The 22,204-nt window shown below is 36.1% G+C and overlaps 1 protein-coding gene across 2 annotated transcripts; it reads left to right on the top strand.

Annotated features, from left to right (window-relative positions):
- The first annotated feature begins 3,042 nt into the window (after window positions 1–3,042).
- On the top strand, window positions 3,043–11,316 carry LOC146323526 (claudin-18-like). 2 transcript variants are annotated; one of them, XM_084722126.1, is made up of 5 exons: window positions 3,043–3,391; window positions 8,120–8,284; window positions 9,317–9,452; window positions 9,530–9,643; window positions 10,909–11,316. In XM_084722126.1, the coding sequence occupies exons 1-5, from the start codon at window positions 3,172–3,174 to the stop codon at window positions 11,048–11,050; spliced, it is 777 nt and encodes a 258-aa protein (XP_084578252.1). In that variant the 5' UTR covers window positions 3,043–3,171; the 3' UTR covers window positions 11,051–11,316. The 2 variants fall into 2 exon arrangements, with proteins under 2 accessions (XP_084578252.1, XP_084578253.1); XM_084722127.1 differs by lacking the exon at window positions 3,043–3,391 and adding an exon at window positions 4,702–4,959.
- The last annotated feature ends 10,888 nt before the right edge of the window (window positions 11,317–22,204 follow it).

Genomic DNA, 22,204 nt, shown 5'->3' with positions numbered 1-22,204 from the left:
TTCACTGAATAAAGCCCCAACCCAGTTTCATTTCCGTCCCGGTGTCTCACATGTTCTCGTCAACGTATCAGCCACAGGCAAATGGGTTTCAGCTCACTACAATCATATCAGTATTTACTTTTGCCTGACTGGCTGCTGCTGCTGCAACGATACAGAGCACCCACCCCAACAACAGTGTCATCTAGTATCGCTTAATACAGCCTGTAAATGTTATCCTTCAAAAATGAAACAGGCCAGTGTTGAGTTAATATTAACCCTAAAATAACAAAGTTACAAAAAGTATTTTAAATAAACTTTGTGACTGGCACATTTAGATACTGACCACAAAGATATTAATGGCTCAAACTAACCGACTGAGCTGATAGAAGACTACATTTTTGTGGTTAATGCCTTATTTTAGAGTCTTTTGATACATCTTTTATTGTGGGTCAAAACAGTGTTATGTCTATTTTAATCTTTAAAACAGAAGAAAATATTTATGTGTCTGAGTATCCTGGCTGGTATTGCCACATCGCAGCCTATCCCATCACATTCAGGGTTCCCATCATTAGGGTATGACTCAACCAAGATGCTGTAAACAGGATACAGTATGACTGATGTACGTGGTTTTTTCAAACATTAAAAGATAAGACTATATGTCTAATGTCAGGAGATAAAGACACCTGAATGGCAGCTAAAGTTATTTAGATATTCAGGAAGGCAAGAACAGAAAATTCTATTCCCCTAAAACATTAAATATTCATGATTAAATAAGCAACAATCAAAGATAGAGTTAAGAAATAAATACAGTTTGATATTATTTTTTAACGGTATAGTCCAACATTTAGGGAAATATGATTATTCAGTTTCTGGTGGAGAGTTAGATAAATAGACTGATACCACTTTCATGTTTGTACAGTAAATTTAAGGCTATAATCAGCAGTTAGTTAACTTAGCTTATTTTAGCTTAGCACAAAGACTAGAAATGAGGAAGCAGCTAGCCTTGTTTTGTACAAAAGTAACACATGCATTATATCTCATATGTTGAATATACACACACAAAAACTGAAAAACGGCACTTTTCCAACAACTGACCTTTCCTAAGTCCCACAACATCCTCCTTTCCTGTTTCCTGTACTACGTCACTATAAGCCATGCTCATCTTTGTTGAGAAGAAAAATTTGAAGATGCTTAAAAGACATTGCTGGGGGTCCTGTTATTAGCTAGCTAGTTAGCTTGTATTTTGTTAACATTAGTTATCTAGTTAGGTAGCATTTTGCTAACATTAGCTAGCTGGTTAGGTGGGTGTTTTGCAAACGTTAACATGACTCTATGTGTTGCTTTTACAGGAAAAGAAATGAAGTTGTCCTAGATACCGAATTTTCTCAAGTGCTGTTGCAGCACAGAGCAAAAAGGCGTGGAGCTTGCTCAGGCTGGAAAACAGCTGGATTCCAGGATATTACTGGTCCCAGACAAGAAATAGTTGGGCACACAAGCTGCTGTAAAACTCTCCTTTCTACACACAGATACAATATGTTTATTTATTTATAGGTGCTGACAGGAGGATTTTGTTACTTTGTTTCCAGTCTTTATGCTAAGATAACAGGCAGCTGGGTGCAGCCTTATAGACAGACAGGATGGAAACTTTCTGCCAGAAAGCAAGTTAATACATTTCCCAAATGCTTTAAGAAGTTAACTCTTAAAAATAAGTTCACTGACTAGTAAATGGACTTTGTTAGGATTGTGTGGGTTGTAGTTTGCTCAAATTTGATTTACAGTCAATCTTGGAACCCATCAGCTATCATCTGGTGACAGTTTAGACCCTTGGGGCAAGAACCAGTATTACAGGGCTTCCTCTGTTTTGGCAAGTGTTTACAGTCTGATTAGCAGCTTGAGGTGAAAAAATGGAGTTGAACCTTAGACACAATGTCTTCGACCAGATTGTTTCACAAGTATGAATGCAGATACACTTTTTAAAAAGGTAACACAAAGCTAAATTGTCATTAGACATTATCCAATGGGTTATGAGATTGAATTTTGGCCAGTGCGTTGCATTTTTTTTGCTTTCCACTTGAACTGTTTACCCGCCTGCAGCTAAAACCTGCGTAAACATGATTGGTCAGACTACAGACAAACTGCAAAAGGAAACCAGAACACTTCCAAGACCAAAATCTTGTCCATCAGCTACAGATAAAGCATTTATATGCAGATACCTGTTAAATGTACAATATACAAGTTCTGCTGCTGGGGATCTCTGTCACCTTAAAACAATAACAAAAGACGAAGTTTGATTATCTCGCAAAGTAGCATGACATGACTCAGAAATCTTGTTCATGGACGAGGCGATGTATTAAAGGTTTATTCGCAGTCACTGACTTCCTTCCTCACTCTGTGATGCAATGGCTAGCAGGAAATGCAAGACTAAATTCAGGATTTGGGAAACATTTAGGATAAATAATTCAGGTACACAATTTAACAAAGTATAAAACATATGCCTGGCATTTTAAGCAATTTTAATGCAGAAATGTTACATATTATACCTTTGTTAGCAGTTTTGGCTCAAATGTTGCTACAACCTGATGGGAGAACAGAAGTAAATGGCATCTAATACAAGACAATTAATCAAATATACAAATCTTGAATGTGAAGTAACAAAAACTGTTGTAACTCTGTAAGAAAACTGTGTGTTCATGTACAGCTGTAGAATCCCATTGATCATAGTGAATAGCTGATTAACAGCTGATTTCTGGGCCTTTAATCTGATGGCTTCAATTCAAAACCACTTTGAGTTTAAAGTAGTAACTTTGGACATTTATGTATAAATCTGCCAACAGTTGTAGTAGCAGTCATTAAAACTCCAGATTCATTTGATGATCAGGCTGAATTTGACATTTCGGACAAAACCCTTGCATTGAAAAAACAACAAAGTGACTCAGTGTTATTAGTGAGAGAGCCACATCATGTTCACCCTTCATTGGTCAGAGTTAGTAAGAAACATTAACCATATTTATACTAATATGCTCCACCCAGCTTCTTCTGTGCATTAACTAGACTGTGTGCAAACAAGCAGGGTCACTGGTGGAGTCCTTCTTAACTTCACACCTGCTGATATCATATTCAAACACACAGCCGCAGTGCTGAGGAGAGGCCGTTAACTTTTCGAATCCAGGGCGTTTGAGAAAAGACAACACGATGGCAGCTACGCTCTGTCAGGTGGTGGGCTTTCTGTTGAGTTTGTTGGGGGTGGCGGGAATAATCGCAGCGACCGGGATGGACCAGTGGGCGACGGAGGACCTCTTCGACAACCCCGTGACAGCCGTGTACTCGTACTCGGGCCTGTGGAGGTCATGTGTCCGGCAGAGCTCCGGCTTCACAGAGTGCCGACCGTATTTCACCATTCTGGGACTGCCAGGTATTTCTACCTTTATATTTACATTACTTTATTATGATGCCATGAAAAAATGTTTATCATGATAAACAATCAAATAGTTGCTATTGTTCATGTTTAAAGCTACTACAAAGACATTTTAACTGGCTATGAAACAGTGTCAGGTTAATACTGTTGGCTCTGTATGACCTACATAAGCAAACAAGACCATTCCTGAGAAGACTGGCTATTTCTATATAGTTAGATATGCGTATGTTTTCCCGGCCAAAGTTTCAATGAAGGAAGCAGGATGAGATTTTTATTTTGTCAGTTTTATTTTTGACATTTTATTTTGTGGTTATTACTGTGGAAACACTATTGCTTTTTTCCACGGGGGGCGCTATAGTCAACACTAGGGATGATAACAATAAATTGATTAAACAGTCACAGAGACGTTTCTAGATGTTTTTGACTGGGGTGGCCCAAGTGGTCCTGTGTTTAAAATGTTTATTTTAAGGTAAATAGTCTGAAGTATCACAACACAACAGAGTGGCACCATGAAAATATTATAGAAAGCTTCTGTACTTGATTCTCTATAAGCATTCTGTTATTTTTATGATTTATTTTGGTAAAATAACCTTGTAAAAATAATTCAAAGTGGGCCACATACAAAAGAAAACGATGCAAATTTAAATTACTTATGAAACAGTTGTTTCAAACTAAGGTCCCACCTCTCAATGGATAATGAGTGGCACTTGGCATGGCCAATCAGATTTCAGGGGTGGCCATTATGTTAAGTTTTTTTTAATGACAATCTATGAGTTGATTGTTAATGTTACTAGTGATGGATTATTGACAGTGCTTACAATTTGCAACCCTAATCATCACATTGTGAAAATTCCTTATTGTAGCTCTAAGTTTATCATGATTAACAATCCATGAACAACCTGAAATACCCTCCCCAAAAATTAAAAAATTAAAAAACTGAAATATTTGCTGGTTGAAATCACCAAACGCAACAATATTGTAAAAATTGAAAGAATGTTAAGCAGACAGCATTTCATGTTCAATTGTCCAGTTATGTATTTGGTTTAACCGTAATATTGTTCGTCATGAAAGAGTCATTGATTAAAAACATTTCAGTTCTTGTTTCCTTGATGATTGGAACGTAATGATGAAAGGTCAAACCACACCCTTTGTCACTCAGCGCTGGAAGTTCTCATCGCCACTGTTTCCCGAAACTGGCACAAAGACTCATGAAAATTTTAGGTAAACATCTGATAAGAGCTGTTCCTTGTTGAGGCATACATAATGATAAGCAGGAGCTCACACGCTGCCATTTCACGACTCCGTGACATTGGTTGGTGAACTTCGTTTGAGCGGGACATCTAAAATGGCTGCCTCAATGATTCAGTTAATAGGATTCATGTTGTCCGCGTTGGGCCAATTCTTGATATCAGCGGCAACAGCAATGGACATGTGGAGCTTACAGGACCGATCTTTTACAGTCGTGACAAATGTTTACACCTATGCTGGCTTGTGGAACTCGTGTGTAGGGACGGCGTACGGCACATCACAGTGCAGGCCTTATTTTACCATCCTGGGACTGCCAGGTAAGAGAATTACACTTAGAGAGAAAGAGACGTTTATCGAATATTTCCCCAGGATTAAGGAGAACATTTTCCAAAGGACCTTGGAAGGCACTTTAGAATATTTGGGAGGTTTTAGGGCAGATTTTCTCCATTTCCCCCCTCCCTGCATAAAAATGCAGTCGACTGCAGAAAAGATGGTGTCTCTCCGGAATCAAATGGAAATTTGATGAGACATCCAAAGCTTAGCTGAGCAAGCACAAGCTTTAGCAGAGTGTCACACAATGTAAAGTACATTTCCACACTCTGTGCTTAACAGCTGAATGTAGTGTAGAGCATATTGTATATAAGGTCTTAAAGGCTTAAGTCTAGAATAGTACAGGTACAATATCTCAGGCCATTGAAAGATGGCATTTAGGTCAATATGTTTTATTACACACTGCCTTATTTTATTAATTTTGATACTGCTGCTGCTGCTGGAATAAAACAGCTGCATTTTTATTTTTCTAACTTTCTTACTTTAACAGAATTCCATAACTACTAGAATAGCCATAAGCCAAGACTTTCAAATACTATTATCTCTCATAATAAATACCAGACTAAAAGATTAATGGATTTATTCTGTTAGTATACCTTTTAAAAAAAAACTAAATAACATGAGAATGTATATGTTGTATTTCGTAATATACATATATTCACAGCAGTATTTTTCTGCAGGATAATTAACATCAGTGATCTGATACAAATTTTAGATTCATCTAGAATTACTCAGAGTGAGAAACGGTTTAATGTATTTTATAAGATTATAAACATGTTATTTTAACATTAATAATAACAAATTTTGACATAGAACCACCACAAAAAATAATCATAGCCTATGGGAAAAGTCTGGAAACAAGTACAAAAACAAAACCAAACTAAGATGGAAGCATTGCTGTTTGTAATCAGTAAGAGCTGCTCGTTTTCAAAATTTGTTACAAAAAGTGTTACAACCGTCCCTGGTCTCCCCCATTTTAATTTTGTAATTGAATCTAATTAATTAATCATTTGTATTTTAATGTCAGGAAATTGGAAATGGAGACAACTTGTGAAGTTTTATTGACAGAGACGATGATAGTTGCTGAGCAACCAAGACGTCTCCAACTGTACAGAGAGTAATAATTTAGCTGCAATTTCTGTGTGGTCAATATGACCGCTTATGACTGAAATAGGTAAAAGTGATCACATTTTTTTTTTTTGCCAATGTGTAATTTATTTATTTATTTAAAAATAATAATAAACATACAAACACTTTAAAGAAAAGTCAGGTACCAGCAGCATTGTATTTTTTAAAAATGTTGTAAATTTGAAAATGGTCAAAATGACTGCTTTGGCTGTTCTAGTGTTAAATGGAAACGAATGGCATAAGTGTCGAACTCTTTAAGCTTCTTTTAACAGAAAAAAAGACTCTGAGGCTGAAATATATGCATGAAGTCTCATCTGAAAGGCAAACACACTCTTGTTTGTGAAAATGTGCTCAATTATGCAATAAAACACAAATGACACTATTACACTACATCAGCTCAAATATGAAGGAAGAAAAATGATTTTCTAGTAATTGATGTCTGAGTGGCATTAACAAGGTCATGCTCAGTGTTACAACTATGAAAATCACCACATGACTTTTACATCATATAAGCCACTGTATGTCTGTGTCAAATTTTAGATCTGTAGGAGCCTAAATTAATGGGAGCTACTGAACTTTTACTTTGTGGTTTCACTGGTGTCCCTGAACCTGAACCTTAATCAGGTGTGATCTGGTAGATTTTAAAAGAAGAAGTACTCAGACTTTTTTTTCTTAAAGGGATAGTTCACCCCAAATTTTAAATTCAGTCATTATGTGTTCACGTTCATGCTGACTGAAGGTCAGGTTTAATTTTTCAGTCCACAAAACTGCTGGAGTTTCACAAGAAAACAGCGTTGCAGAATCTCCCGAACAATTTAAGTGAATGGAGACCAGTTTTCAAACATAAACAACAACAGAATCTCCCCCACCAAAAAATGCCTCCATACTGTTCATGTTAGTGTAATTCAAGTCTCCAAAAGCCCTAACATTACAAGTTGACTCGAAAGACATTATTTACACCATGTTTTAGCCCAAATCTTCACTGTAGCTACTTAGGTCTTGAGCCACGTTCATGTGCACACCGTCTGAATTGGGTGTGTGTGGTGCGACAGAGTGTGTGCACAGATGAACGGCATGTTAGGGAAACAAGCAGCATGGAGACATTTTATGTTTTTATTTTTTCCGGTTGTTTTTTTTCGCTTGAATACTTAAATTGTTTGGGTGATTGTGCAACGCTGTTTTCCTGTGAAACTCCAGCAGTGTTTTGTGGACTCAAAAACTAAGAACCGACCCTAATTCAGCATGAAAGTGAGCAGATAAAGACTGAATTTTCATTTTTGGGTGAACTATTGCTTTAATACAAGTGGTAATATGACTGAGAGATGAGTAAAATACTCCAAATTGAAGTCCTGAATTCAAGTATGAAAGTATGATGTTATATTATTTTATATTTTATATAAAGGGTTATAATCATTGATGCATTATTGCCCTGCAGAAGCTGGAAAAAGTTCACACCCATCCACCCCACATTTATTATTAATCATTAACAACAATTGGGGAAGCAACTGATGAAAAAAAGGATACTAGCTAAATTTTAGTGAAATAAAGCATGATAACATCAGCAAACTCTTGTTTGTTTATTTCCCTACATAAATCATATTCATTTAGGTTTTTCCACTCTATATTTGTCATCCATGCTCACCCTGCAGCCCATCCACCAGTTTAGAAACCACTACAACAATGTGTAAGCAGCATTTTGTGGTGCAGTTCATCAAGATAGAGCTAATTTTACCTATTTTATATCCTGTTGGGTGGATTCATGTATTAAAATGTGTCAAAACGTATCTGTTGATCATGTTTCATGTGAAAAACTTAACTTGCAAAGTAACTAAAACAGTCAAATAAATGTAGTGGAGTAAAAATACTTTCCTCTGAAATATATCAGAGCTGAAGTATGAAGTAGAATAAAAAACATACTCATGAAAAGTACAGGCACCTTGAAATTTTGCAGTACTTAAGTAAATTTTATGAACAAATACTGTTATGAGAAATGTTCTAAATGGTGACTTTGACTTCCAGCTCTGCTCCAAGCCGTCCGAGCCTTGATGATTGTCGGGATTGTTTTCGGAGCCATCGGCTGCCTGATCGCCATATTCGCGCTGAAGTGCTTGAAAATGGGGAACATGGAGGACAACATCAAAGCCACGATGACTCTGACAGCCGGGATCTTGTTTGTTCTTGCAGGTGTGATAATGTTTTTTTACAGGGCCGTTTCTTGCTCTATGCAACGGGCCCCCAAAGCAAACACAGGGCCCCAAAACAGTGTAATGTAGTGATGACCTGTGTTCAGTAGCAGATCCAACATTCAGCATCACCACTGTTATCCCCTACTGCAAAGGAAGACTGTCACTGTCAAGAAATCAGTGGGAAAGCTTTATTTATTCATATGTCATTTCACTCACATCAGCACACTTTGAGAGAAACTGGATATTTTTGATAACGCTTCAATTTCCAGGTCCCATAATTTCATGGTAAATAAGTGGTAATTACCAAGTAATATATGTGAAATTTCTGAGAAATTACCCACAAATTAAATGGTTAATTATGTGATAATACACGTGTCATTTCCATCAAAGTAGTAGTAGTAGTAGTAGTATTTGCTAATTATCACATATTTACCATGACATTTGGGGATAATTTGCAGGTAAATTTGGAGAAATTTATTTGTAATTACCACCAACTATATGAAATAGCACTTGCTAATTATCACATACTTAACCATGAAATTTGGGGGTAATTTCAAGTATTTATTACTTATTACTTATTTACCATGAATTATGGACTTGGAAATTGAAGTGTTCCTTTTTTCATATAATTAGTTTAGTGTTATTTATTAAAAATTTGATCATAACATTTAGCATCTGTCTCATTTTGGCAGATGTTATAATGCAGATTCTGTAAATCTGCAGTAAGTTTTCACAATTTTATTTATGTAGGGGAGCACCAGTGATTCTCATTAATCCTGATTTTCTAGGGTTAAATTGTTGGGGTCAATTTGAGATTTGTGATTTGACATAGAGAGGGAAAGGATGTTTTTCATGCATCTAGCTTCCTTTCCATTCAAAGTGCACTCAATGCAATGCAAGCCCATGGGCCACAGATTTTGCATAGGGCCCCCAAAAAGCTAAACACAGCCCTGTTTGTTTGCAATATCTAGTTCTCTTATTGCAGCGAAACCATTTTGTACTAATTCCATTGTTTGTTCTTCATCTTTAGGTGTCTGTGGCATTGCTGGAGTTTCTGCCTTTGCTAACTTGATTGTGCAAAGTTTTCGTTTCACAACGTATGCTGATGGTGGGTTCGGTATGTACGGAGGAGGTGTTGGTGGACTCACAGGAGCCCTGACTCCAAGGTAAAGTCAAATTAAGATAATGTTTTATCTGCTGCAGCACTTTGTTATGTTTTCCTGTAATCACTGTCTTCTTTCAGGTACACTTTTGGCCCCGCTCTTTTCGTGGGCTGGATCGGTGCAGCTATCTTGGTCATTGGAGGCATCATGATGTGTCTGGCCTGCCGTGGAATGACTGCAGACAAACACCAACGGTACGTTTCATCAGTGAAGGAAGCAACTAATTTTTGACCTCTTCTGACCTTTAACAGAACCGCTGGGGAAGGCAGGAATAGTTCTGCAAGTAACAAATATTATTTTAAAAAATGTGAAAAATGCTGGTATCAATTTCACAGAGTCCTAAGTGATGTCTTCAGATTCTTTTGTCCCACAAACAGTCCAAAGCCCTCAAACTCTTTATTTACGATCGTAAATGACACAGAAAAGCAGCAAATCCGTACATTTAAAAAGCTGGAACCAGCTTTGCTTGAAAAATTTCTGAAATGGACCAAACTAGTAATCAATTAATAACTGATTAATCAAGGAATAATCAACAGATTCATCAGTAATGAAAATAATTGCACACACCCTACCTAAAATTAGGGATAATGTACAGTGAGCAGGTCATTACTGTGAAATAAACCCTGACTGTACATAATGTACATTAACCAGTATTGTATCAATAAATTGATGCAATACTGATTTTAAAAAGGATTTTGTTGATTTAAAAATGACTTTATTGCTCCTCCAGAGTCTATTATTGGAGCTGTCATACATAGCGATGGTCTGCTATAAAGAAATAACTGACCTTAGAATACTGCAAGTGACCAATCAGAATTTCTACTCCCTGCTCTTATCATATAAACACATACATTATCATAACTGCTTTATGTTATTATGTCATGTTTATTCTGTCTGTATGTTTATTATGTCTGTTATGTCTGTTTAACTGGTTTCCTATGTCACTGTTTTGTTATTAACACACTATTTCATCATTCTTTCTTTAAAAAAGAGAAAACTTTGCCAGACCTTCACTCCTCCTTTAAATTAACGTGACAAAGATGAGTAAGCTGCTAAATAGAGCAAATATGCATACATGCAAAATACAAGTGCAGTTTGTATGTTCACTGCTGTTAAATGAAAGAACCTAAAAACAGAAATCTTGGCTTCTGACAGAGCTGAACAACAATATAAAGCACCCCTGGATTTATTTTGCCTGGCCGGGGCAGTAAAACTCTCCTTTCAAATTTAAGGACTCATACTCAGCAAAATGTAAATGCAACTCCTCCAGTGTGTTTTTTTCTCCGCATATATAATGCAGAGTTGCAAATGCTCACGAGGCTGCTTGTAAAACGATACACAAAAGTCCTTATGACCACACGTGTCCCTGTATTCTTTGTAATGTCTTTTCAGTTACATTGTTTTAACTATTTTAATATCCCAGAGGTAATTTGTTTTTTAAATTTCTAATATCCTACAGGTATGATGGGGTGGCCTACAAAGCTGCCTCTGTGCCCACTATCTACAAATCTGACATCAGACCCCGTCCAGCGTACAACGACTCCTACAAAGCCCACAGTGTGGAGGGAAGGCAGTCCGCTCAGAGATTTGACTACGTGTAGAATCACATTCACTGATACCTCTTTTTTTTACTGTATATTCTTTAGTTCTGTGATGATCCATGAGTTTTTTTCCACTTGTTTTTTGCCTGCATTCATGGGAAGAGTGCTTATTTTTGTATTTCTCTGTGCTTTAATCTGACAGAATCATTTATGGTCTGTTTGAAATGTTTCAATGGCATCATATAATCTAGTTATGAAGAGGTGGTTTGTGATTTGTTTTGTTATTTTTTTCTTTTTGTGTCAAATAAAAAAAAGTGTGATTCCTATTTTGTCTAGTTCAGGATTCATCATCAAAATAAAGATAATGACATGAAGTAGGAAGGTAAACACGGGTGTTTACTAATTACTACCAATGAAGGTTCCATTCCATTTAGTGTAGAAGAGCCTTTCCAGTGAGTCCACATGCAAGACAGCAGCAGCCCGAGTCTGACCTGAATAGAGTTGAACATTAATTAGTATCATTGGTAATATCTGTGTTTACATGATTATTTCTTGACAGAAATGTGTTTGGACTTTGCTGGAAATGCTTGAAAATGCTTGAATTTTAATGTAGTGTTTTCAAGGTTTGAAAAGTGGATTTTGGAGAAAGTTCTTATAATCACATTACTTTACTACACAATAATTGAAATCTTTTTTTTTTCCTTAAAAAAATGACTCAAAACCATTAATCATAAGATTTTTCTTAAACAATTCCTAACATGTTTAATCAATCATCAAAATAAGTTGAGTGATTAATCTGATTATTAATTAATAACTGCCACTATTATTGCAGCTCTACTAGAATGCCAAGTCTACTTACAGACAGGTGTTACATTTTTAATTTGTCATCCAGAGTGTAGAATTCTGTAAATAAAACATAACTGTGGTTGTTTATAGAACAATAACATCTGATTTAAACATTTTGAGCATGTATATGTATATGTGTCATTTACCACAGCTGTAAGGTGCTGGAAAAGCTTGACAATGCTTGAAAAGTGCTTGAATTTGACTTCAGAAAAGGTGGAGGAACCCTGTAATATATGAGGTAACCTGCTGTATGCCTCACATATCTGACCTGATACTCCAACATGTTCTTCAATATAGTAAACTTTTGTGGAATTGCATTTTTGAAAAATAATAGCTGGTGTAACTCGAATTACAAAACATGCCAATATTGTTATTGATATTGCTTGGTAGATGCCTGTATCTCCATGAATTTCACCATGTATAATGTGTATATAAATGTATATACGTATATAACAACAAAGTCGTACCTACTCATTAGTCAGGTGATATCTTTTGTTCCCTTAAAACTTTAATTTTTTTCAGTTCCATTGTACCAGATCTGCTCGGGGTTCTGTGCTGACAGATGACATACACATTATCATTTGTTGTACTTCACAAAGTGCACAGATTCTGTGTAATACCGTATGATTGGCTGTACATTGTAAAGGAGATACAGTTGTTGCCATGTTAAGAACAAGAAGATTTTTTATTTTCTCCTTTAACTGTCTTGTTGTTTACAAAATTATAACTTACAAGTGACAGTACAGTCACTGTATGAGCTTTGATTGACTGATTGATTGCTCTCTGTGGTCTTAGCCTGTTAGCTAACTTTAGCTAATGTTAACTAGCTAACTAATCTAACTTAAAGATATAATATGTAACATTTCAGTATTAATATGTCCACAAACACTTGACATGTGTTATCTACACTCACTGGCTCGTTAACGCAAACATCTAATCAGCCAATCACATGGCAGCAACTCAATCCATTTAGGCATGTAGCCATGGTCAAGACGACCTGCTGATGTTCAGATCTTTGGGATGTGGTGGAGCAGAAGATTTGCATCATGGATGTGCAGCCAACAAATCTGCAGCAGCTGTGTGATGCTATCATGTTAATATGGACCAAAATCTCTGAGGAATGTTTCCAGCACCTTGTTGAATCTATGCCACCAAGAAGGGGGTCCAACCCCGTGCTAGCAAGGTGTGATAAAGTGGCCAGTGAGTGTATTTTGTTAAGTTGTGTGCTTCCATTATCCCAAAAGTTTCCAGCAATGATCACACTGAGAGAAATCCATAATGGTAATGGTGCGTTTCCCACAAGCCACTAGTTGCTTTAACTTCTGGGAAGAAAGTTGCAAGCATGACTAAATGTAACATGAATAAAATGTAAATACATAACCTCGTCCAGGAAGAGCGGCAATGAGGATAACTGCCATGATCCCACTCTACTTCCCGACAACATCAAACTAGGTCTTATATTACCATTTGCAATGAAGGTTTGAATTATATATGTACGATTACAAAAAAAAAAAAAACAGAGCTGTGGTCAGTTACAGTCCTTTTATAAAATAAAATATAAATGATAAAATTAAAAAATCAAGCATGTAATGTCAGGGTAGATATTGTCATAGTCTGGTACAGCATCAGTATACTGACTATTTTGTTTAATCTCGAATTGCGATATTCAGTGTCTTCTCAATTTATTGTTATCCCTAATTTATATTTTGTAATTTCACCTCTAAAAAGATAATCCAACTCTCATAATGTAATTTTAAAGTTTTATCAGAAATGATTTAACACTGCTCATTTAAGTAAGTGGAAAACTTTCACACATGAAGACTGTTGGGAAAAATTAAATCACATCAGAAAAAGCCAGAAATTAATTAAATTTGAGCATATCCTGTCATGAAAGAGAGGATCAGAACACGTGAAATAAATAACCATATTGATTGTTGTGTTGTTGTTTATCCTATTAGTGTTATCAATAGAAAATGCAGTGGTCATCAGTTAATCCATGGTAGTTACCTGTTATCTGCAGCCCTCCAGCACCATATGATAAATAAAATAATTGTCACATTGTTTCAGGATAATTGAATAAAGTAAACGGCTCCCCTCAGATAGACACTGCATCTTTGATGTAAGCCTTGTTCATTGGTCAGGCGCTGTGCTCTAGATGTATGTGGACACAGCTCCTCTGGGATCTGTCTTTATTTCCCAGGGAGCAGGCAGAAAATGGTTTAGATAATTTGCATGAAATCACATTTCTTGATGATACAATTAATGGAAGTAATAAGTAGGTGGTAACATTTAATCACACTAAAAGTGAGTCATTAATTGTTTAATTAAATGGTAGCAGAGTAATGGCCCTACATTAAGACAATGTGACAAACCTTTTTAAGCTTCTTTTCTGCTTGGTCTTTGTCAGAGTCTCGTCCATGTTAGAGGAGGCGTGGCTTGACCTGCAGTGAACGTAATGAAAGAGCTCAGGTGAGGACATCAGTTGTCCACTGCAGGGGTCTTCAGGGTTTTTCATGGATATCAAGACATCTCTCTTTTGGCCTTACCTGTAGCTGCTCAGTCAGCAGCTGTTGTAGCATGGCTAGTGTTAGCTGCATTAGCCTCAACCTCTGGACTTCAGCCATTTTTTTCAAGTCTCCTGCTTGTGAAGCTACAAAAGAATCGATTTGTACACTTGGGATAATTATACAGCTAATTGGCCAAAACATGTCAAAAACATGTAGCTAACTATTTAGCCTTTATGGCTATGTGCCACACAGTGATTTAGCTAGCTCGTGTGATTGCACAAGGATTAATGGGTAGCCTTTTGTCAATACTGAGTGAAATTATTGTATGTTGGATTCATATTAATGTGTACTTTATACAGTCTATGGTTGAAGTGAGTTGTTTCCCACTGCCCTCTGCTCCCCAGACTCAAGGAAACTCAGGCAGGCTGCAGGAACGCCGCAGGAACACAAGCAAGTGCATCGTTGTAATTTGACAATAACAAATGATGATGAGTCCTCCACTCTGAGTTGATCAGCTGTTTCAAACTTTCAGTTGTCTGTGGATGTAAAGCTAAGCCTGTTATTCTGAAAATTACTATTGCATTGCTATAAAAATACACACTCTGGAGGTGGAGTTTAGTGGCTGCCTGCCAGACTCCAGTGACATAGTGCTCATTTTATCAATTATAAACGTCTATGCCATCTATATGATTATTAATGATTTCTTATGACTCATAAACAGACACATACTTATTTGGCCAACATTCGGCATTAATTTTAACTCTAAAAAAACATGAAATGAGAAAACAATAACACACATTATGGCCTGGAATAGAAATTTCAACATATTATGGTAATTTTATGATTTATTACAGTAAATATATTAATTGTAGACTTCTTCTTGAAGGTTTTGGAAAAAAAGCTTTCAAAAAATGATCAAATAATAATTTGACAGCCCCCATGCTGTCACTCCCATGCAAATAACAATCCTTGTGCTTGTGTAAGATCTGACCCTGATCTGGCTGGTTATATCTCCTCATCAATAAATGTGTTGTAATGTTTAAACCAAAACCTGATATCAAGTAAATGTCTATTATGTTTTTGTGTCTCTTATGCCACACTGTTCTTCAGGTATTACTTTACTAAGAAAACTGTGATTTTAAGTAGTTTTTTGGTCAGGGCGTCACAGAGGGTTTGTTTCTTTAGCTCAAGGAGTGTGTACAGTTGTACATATAGTCAATTCCCTTTTGACTGTTTTAACTGATTTCACAGAAATGAAATAATAATAGCCTCATTTTTTATTTCTATTACTTTTTATAATTACATTTTCCAGCCACATTACCAAAGCCAAACATTTGGACTGCTGCTGAAAGATTCTGTAAACTTGAGTTTGTAGCTGACTTTCAGCTCCACTTTACTCTGATGAAAAAATCATTGGTAAGGGTTTTGTTGAGATAGAGCTGGTTAGTGCAGTATATCTTCATCCTTGGAGCTCTGGCACCACCTACTGGCTGAGAAATGCATCACTGCTCTGTTAGTGAAGGACATGGCTCAGTGGAGCGGGTTAAACAGAGCCTCTGTAAGGAGACATCTCTCTCATCTTTTCACCAAGTCCTTGACATATGAGTGCAACATCAAAACTATTTTCATACTCCAATAAAATATATCAAGGTTGCTTTTTTGGTTGACTTTTACTTGCCCGAACTTGAAAGCCTGACGGTCACAGACTTATATCATATTAGCCTTAAATATTTAGATATTATTAGATATGAGATTATGACAAAACAATGTGTGTACAAATTAACTATGACTTTTCCTGTACTTAACTCAAAACATCCCAGATGCAATTTGCCGTATTCTGGATACTTGTGGAAAATTATTGTGCATGTAAACATGACAGCTGATGTGTGGGCAGACAGGGTGAAGTAGTCTGGGTACAATGACCATGTTTTCCCAGTTACTTTTTTAAAATTATTATTATTATAGTTACACAGTTACTTGATGGTGACTCAGCTCCACCCTGCAAAGGACCTGCAAGACACAAGAACACACACAAAGTACCACAGAAGGACCAAGATCCTGAGGCCGTCACATGAGTCATACAAGTAAGTAGCATCACAAGGTCTGATTTGTTTAGTAGTTACAGTATGTCAGTTATGTAACAATGCTTCCAGTGGTGCACTGTAGCAGAGGTGGGAAGTAACTAAGAACAGATACTTTGTCACTGTACTTAAGTAGATTTTTCAGGCATCTGTACTTGAGTATTTGTTTTTCTGACAACTTTTTACTTTTACTTTATACAAATATCTGTACTTTAACTCCTAACATTTTCAAAACCGTACAAAAGGATGTAAAAGATGATGTAGGGACATGAGACAAAACAGACAGAGAAGGAGACTCGACCGTGAAGAAAAGTTGAGGTTCAGTCAGCTTTGCACAGAAACAGACAGTACAAAAGTCCTTTAGAGGGTGACTTTGTACTTTTGTACTTTGAGTTCATTTCAGAGCCTGTACTTTTTCACTTTTCACTTAAGTAAAGAAGTTGAATCAATACTTCTACTTTTACCAGAGTCTTTTTTTTTACATAAGTATCTGTAGTTCTACTTGAGTACAGAATGTGTGCTATGAGATACTAGGTGACTATGGTGAATAGTGTAAAAATATTACATAATAGACATCACCATGAAAATTCACCCTTTGATTACCCATTTTACTAGAATAATTTATTGTCACAAGTTTTCAGAAATTTTGTTTAAATATGCAAATAATGCAGTATGTAATCGCATAATCACCCGGAAGAGAAATCTGAAAATTGGAAAAATTCAGGCTCAAAACGTATGTTTTATTTTGTTGACATTCGAGTCAGTTTCTTACAGATGCAATTCTGAATATCTCTTTTATTATCCAAAAATACTTTCAACAGCCATAAAAATAGCCAAGGTGCCATGTTTTTTGGAATAAAACAAACCTCCTGTAAAACACACAGGAATAAAACTAGAAACCACAGAAACTAAAAATAGACAAAGTGTCACAAAATATACATTTAAATGTGCATTTTGAATGTTTTCCCTCCACTAGTCTGAAAGAAAACATATGGAAGGAAAATGGAACAAAATCTCAAAAGTGATCTGTGCATTAAAAACATTTTGTCTGTAGTGTTTTGCCTGAAGATGTGAAGATTGTTGTCATTTAATAAATTAACTTTGCCTTGCTCAGTTCTTACAGTATGTCCAATAACAAAGTGTCAGGTCCTAGCAGCTGAAGTTGTGGTGTCACAGGTGACAGAGTTCTGAAACAGAAACTGTGTGGAGCTCAGACAGCAGCTGTGTGTCAGGCCGGGCAGAACAGACCCTGGAGGTAAGCAGAGAAACAGTGGAGCTGGACAGCTGTGGGTGGAGGCTCGGACACGCTGCATCAAGCTTAACCACATTAATCTCTTCACTAACAATGTACTCATTAAAGAGCACAGGAGAAGCAAGTATAATGTTATCATAATTAAAAAAAACAAACAAGAGAATTGGTCTGTGCAGTCAGTCTTGGCTCAAGTTTTTAGGAGAACGTGTCTGATTTCTGCCAGACAACATGATCTCGTGTCAAATTCCATTCAAGAATTGAATGAAGTAATACAGATCTGTACAGATCTGCTGCATGATCAGTGATGAGTCTGTTACCAGTTCACACCTGGCATCACGGTGGGTCTCAACACGTGTCTTCAGTGACCACTTGTGATCAGATCTCACTTCCCCACTTTATATGCAAAGACCATATACATTGTTGTTTTTAAGCAGTGGCCCAACAGTACCACTGACTACACAGCTAGTCAACACACTGGGACAAACAGACACAGAGTTTTTACACAAAGAAAGTTGTATTGTTGTTATATTGTAGGTTGGTTGTATATCAAATTGGGATAGTTGTTTATTAGGGCCCGAACACCAACATCGGTGTGAGAACCCCATTGAAACTGAAGGTATTATTATTATTATTATTATTATTATTATTAATACTCTTTTTCCCCACCAAATGAATTGCCTTTCCTGGGGCTTTATCATATTTAAAAAGTCACCAAATTTGTTGTGGTGAAAATTTTCATGTACTATGGTTAACAACAGTGGGCGTGGCAAAATGGCTAGGCCACGCCCTTTAACCAGTCCAATCTGCCTGAAACTTGATATGTTTGACAAAAGTCCCAGCCTGAACCTGTCTGGGTTATATAAGCTATTCAATTGTGATAATTGTTTATATTTATAGATTGCATTTGGCTATGTATGGAAATGTATGTTTATAAATTTCTGAGTTACGAGTTATGATGAATGGTTGAAAAAGGGGTAGGAATAAACAGGTATGTACTTCTTCCTACTCCTGAGTATTTGTTTATTGAGTTTGTTGTATAGGGTTAGGGTTATTGTTTATATTTTATTCATTCATTCATAACTTGAATACATAATATTTGTCGAATTTAAATAATTAAGAATTAGTTGTAGACAGTATATATACAGCATATGATATGCTGTCTGTTTTTACAGGAAACGTGTAAATGTGCAGAAGTACATGGAGTGTCTATTTCTCATCCCTCCCATCATGGGACTTCACTTCAGAAAAAATATGAACTGTAATCTCTGGCGGGAGACAAATTATTTTTTGAATGGAATCGTGCCACAAATTACACAATGTTGTTTGTCAATTTAAAACATGAATTCACACGTCAAGACAGTCGCACTTTGTTGTAAAACTGCTGAAGTATCAGACTGTGAAGAGGTGAAATTTGACAGACTACACAGCCAGAAGTCACATAAGTAATGTCATGATGAAACTAACATTAACTGCTGAAGCCATGACGCCTGTGTGTTTCTCATACCGGGACTCTTTACTCTTACTGGTGATCTGGTAGACAGAGGATTTCTCTGAGAATCACAGACCAAACTAAGGAACAAAACTGAACACACTGAAGTAAAGGTTTCATTCTGCTGCTAATGTGAACAGTCACAGGCTCTTCAGGAACAGCAGCTCCACTGGATGAGGGTGAAACACTTTGCTCAAAGTAACACCACCAGCACAGGATCAAGTACTTCCCACTCACGTTCACTGCTCAGATTTTTCTGCCAAAGTGAAATAACTGAGTGAATAAACTTGACTGTGAGCTGCTGAATGGGATGTGTTACTCTGGTGAAAAGCTTTTGAACCTCCATGTATTTCAAAGGAAGAATGTTACTCACAGTGTTCTGTTGGGGCACGTTGTCTTTTTCGTCAGGAGGAGGAGGAGATCATGAGGTGAAACAACGTAGATTCTCTGTAAATAAAATAACAATACAGAGAAAATCAAACTGTAAGACGGAGGTGTATTTTAAAATATAAATACATATAAATCCTGGGAGGGGAGGAAGAAAATCTTCTGACATATAACACATTACATAATTACAGAAAAAACATAATCTTACAATAGAGGCAAAAATTGTCAGTGTGACAACACCACATTTTGTTATAACTTGTCAAATTGTAATAAATTTTAATGTCATTATGTAATAACTCTTGCATTTTTAATAACCTGCTGCATTTTGTAATAAACAGCTTGAACTCAATATGTAATACATGTACTCACATTTAAAATAAATTCTGATATATTGTTGTAATGATGAATTTTTATGATGAAAATGTGATAATATGGTGCATTATGTTATAATCAACCAATGGCCTACAGTGTGTCCAGAGCTGATCTTGAATAGTACTGGACCGATCAGCCTAATTTTTTTTGTGCACATTCATGACTATATGCTGATGATTTGATATTACAAGAACGCTTTGAGGGAATTTCTTCAAACCTATCACAAGTGTTCACTTGGACTCAAAGGTGAACTGATCAAAATTTTGAGGTCAGAGGTCGAAGGTCAAGTTCACAGAGACCTCACTAAACACAATTTTTGGCTATAACACAAGATTTCATACACTAATTATTAGAAAATTACACACAAATACTAAATGAGATAACATAATGAGGTGATGAAATTTTATATTTAAAAGGTCAAAGGTCAGTTTTATTGTGACATCATAACATTCAGCTCTCTATCAGTCCTCTGTCCTCCTCTGTGCAAATAGTCTCTAAGAGAAGACAGCATGTGTTTCACTGGAAATTATTCACTGGAATCACACATGTATAATGAGAACTTCCATTTTGCCAAGAGTACATTTAACACCTTTTATTAATTTCCATCAAACTGACAGGTCAGAAATGGTAACTTGCATATTAAATTTGGAATTCTTCATTAAATACATTACATGAGTCTGAACAGCCATAGATGTAAGCTACAATTTTTTTTTTTTTTTTTTTTTTTTTTTAATTGTTTTTTTATTAAGTTTTCAAGCATTAAATCTGAACAATGACATTTCAACAAAGAAAATAAGTATAATATCCCCAACCCTGGCAAGAAAATAAATATATAGATCAAATCAAATCAATATAAATAAGGTAAAAAAAAAAAAAAAAAAAAAAAAAAAAATTAAATAAATAAATAAATAAATAAGGAAAATAACATAAAATCATAATCACAGCAGTTTATAATTTGCAAAAAGCTTCAAATCAACCAAAGTCATGACTTTCCAAGAAGTCCACGTAAGGACTCCACAAACGAATAAAATCCTTGTCCTTCTTTTTCAAAATATAAGTCAGTCTCTCCAAGGCTAGACAGGCTGTCAGTTCTTTTGTCCACATTCCAACGGAAGGTATATCCACATTCTTCCATAAAAGTGCAATTATCCTTCTAGCTTGTAAAAGTCCAAAGTCAATAAGCAGGGATTTCTGAAAGGTTACAACAAAGTCCTCAGGATGTATTCCCAGTATACAAAGTTTGGGATGTAAAGGAACGGCCTTTCCAATTATGTGGCTTATACATTCAATCACACTCTTCCAAAATTGCTGTAGCTTTGTACACTCCCATAAACAATGAATTAATGTACCTTTTTCCTCTCTGCACTTCACACAGATATCTGGGATATTAGGGAACAACCTATTTAACCTGCTAGGTGTAAAATAGGTCCGCATTAACCATTTGTATTGTAATAACTTGAATTTTGTGTTAACAGACTGTGTCTGGGCTTTAAAACAGGCCATTTCCCAGTCTGCTTCATGAATGTCCTCCTTTATATCAATTTTCCATGCCTCTAACTTTTGGAGGGATGAATCTTTTGAATATCTTAACAATAACTCATAGAGCAAGGAAAATTGACCTCTGCCATTCATGTGGGATAAAGTTAATTCTTCAATTTTAGACAATGGAGGTACGGTTAACAATTGTGTGTGTATGGATAAGATAAAGTGTTTCAGCTGTAAGTATTTAAAAAAATGTTTTTTTGGAAGTTTGTATTTCTCACATAACTGGATATATGACAGCAGATTGCCTTTTACATACAAATCTGAAATTTTTTCAACACCTTTATCGAACCACATCTTAAATCCACCATCTGCTCTTCCAGGTATAAAGCAACTGTTGCCCCATATAGGGGAAAACTGTGACAATGCAGGTGTATCACCAACATGTTGGTGTGCAGAGTACCACACCGAGATGGTGTTTTTAAGAAAGGGATTCTTTGTCTGCTTAAGTAGCTTTTTAATACTTGCTGAATATAGATAAAGCTTAAGAGGAAGTCCCGATGTATGTAAGCTACAATTTGACTGGTTGGTGGAGACATACAACTGCATGGCAGTCATTCTATGTTTTCATGTCAGTGGGAATAAACACTTTTTGAGTTTAACACAACCACTGACAGCTGATCAGCAACCACTCATGTCTGAAATCTTGTTTCAGCTAGGGACAACATATGTTGAAGTCATGTTAATGTTAGCAGAATTTTGTAAATCTACGCTGGTGGCATTACAGTAGGTGCTTCA

The sequence above is a fragment of the Lutjanus erythropterus genome, chromosome 7, assembly GCF_056507025.1.
Source record: "Lutjanus erythropterus isolate fLutEry1 chromosome 7, fLutEry1.hap2, whole genome shotgun sequence".
NCBI lineage: Eukaryota > Metazoa > Chordata > Actinopteri > Lutjaniformes > Lutjanidae > Lutjanus > Lutjanus erythropterus.
This window is presented reverse-complemented; position numbering and strand designations above follow the sequence as displayed.

What these genes read in the sequence shown, in the direction of transcription:
- LOC146323526 (XM_084722126.1), top strand. Translation starts at nt 3,172, where the DNA reads ATGGCAGCTACGCTCTGTCAGGTGGTGGGCTTTCTGTTGAGTTTGTTG. An exon ending in GATCTTGTTTGTTCTTGCAG is followed by an intron (nt 8,285 to 9,316) that starts GTGTGATAATGT and finishes CTTCATCTTTAG; the next exon opens with GTGTCTGTGGCATTGCTGGA. An exon ending in ACTGCAGACAAACACCAACG is followed by an intron (nt 9,644 to 10,908) that starts GTACGTTTCATC and finishes AATATCCTACAG; the next exon opens with GTATGATGGGGTGGCCTACA.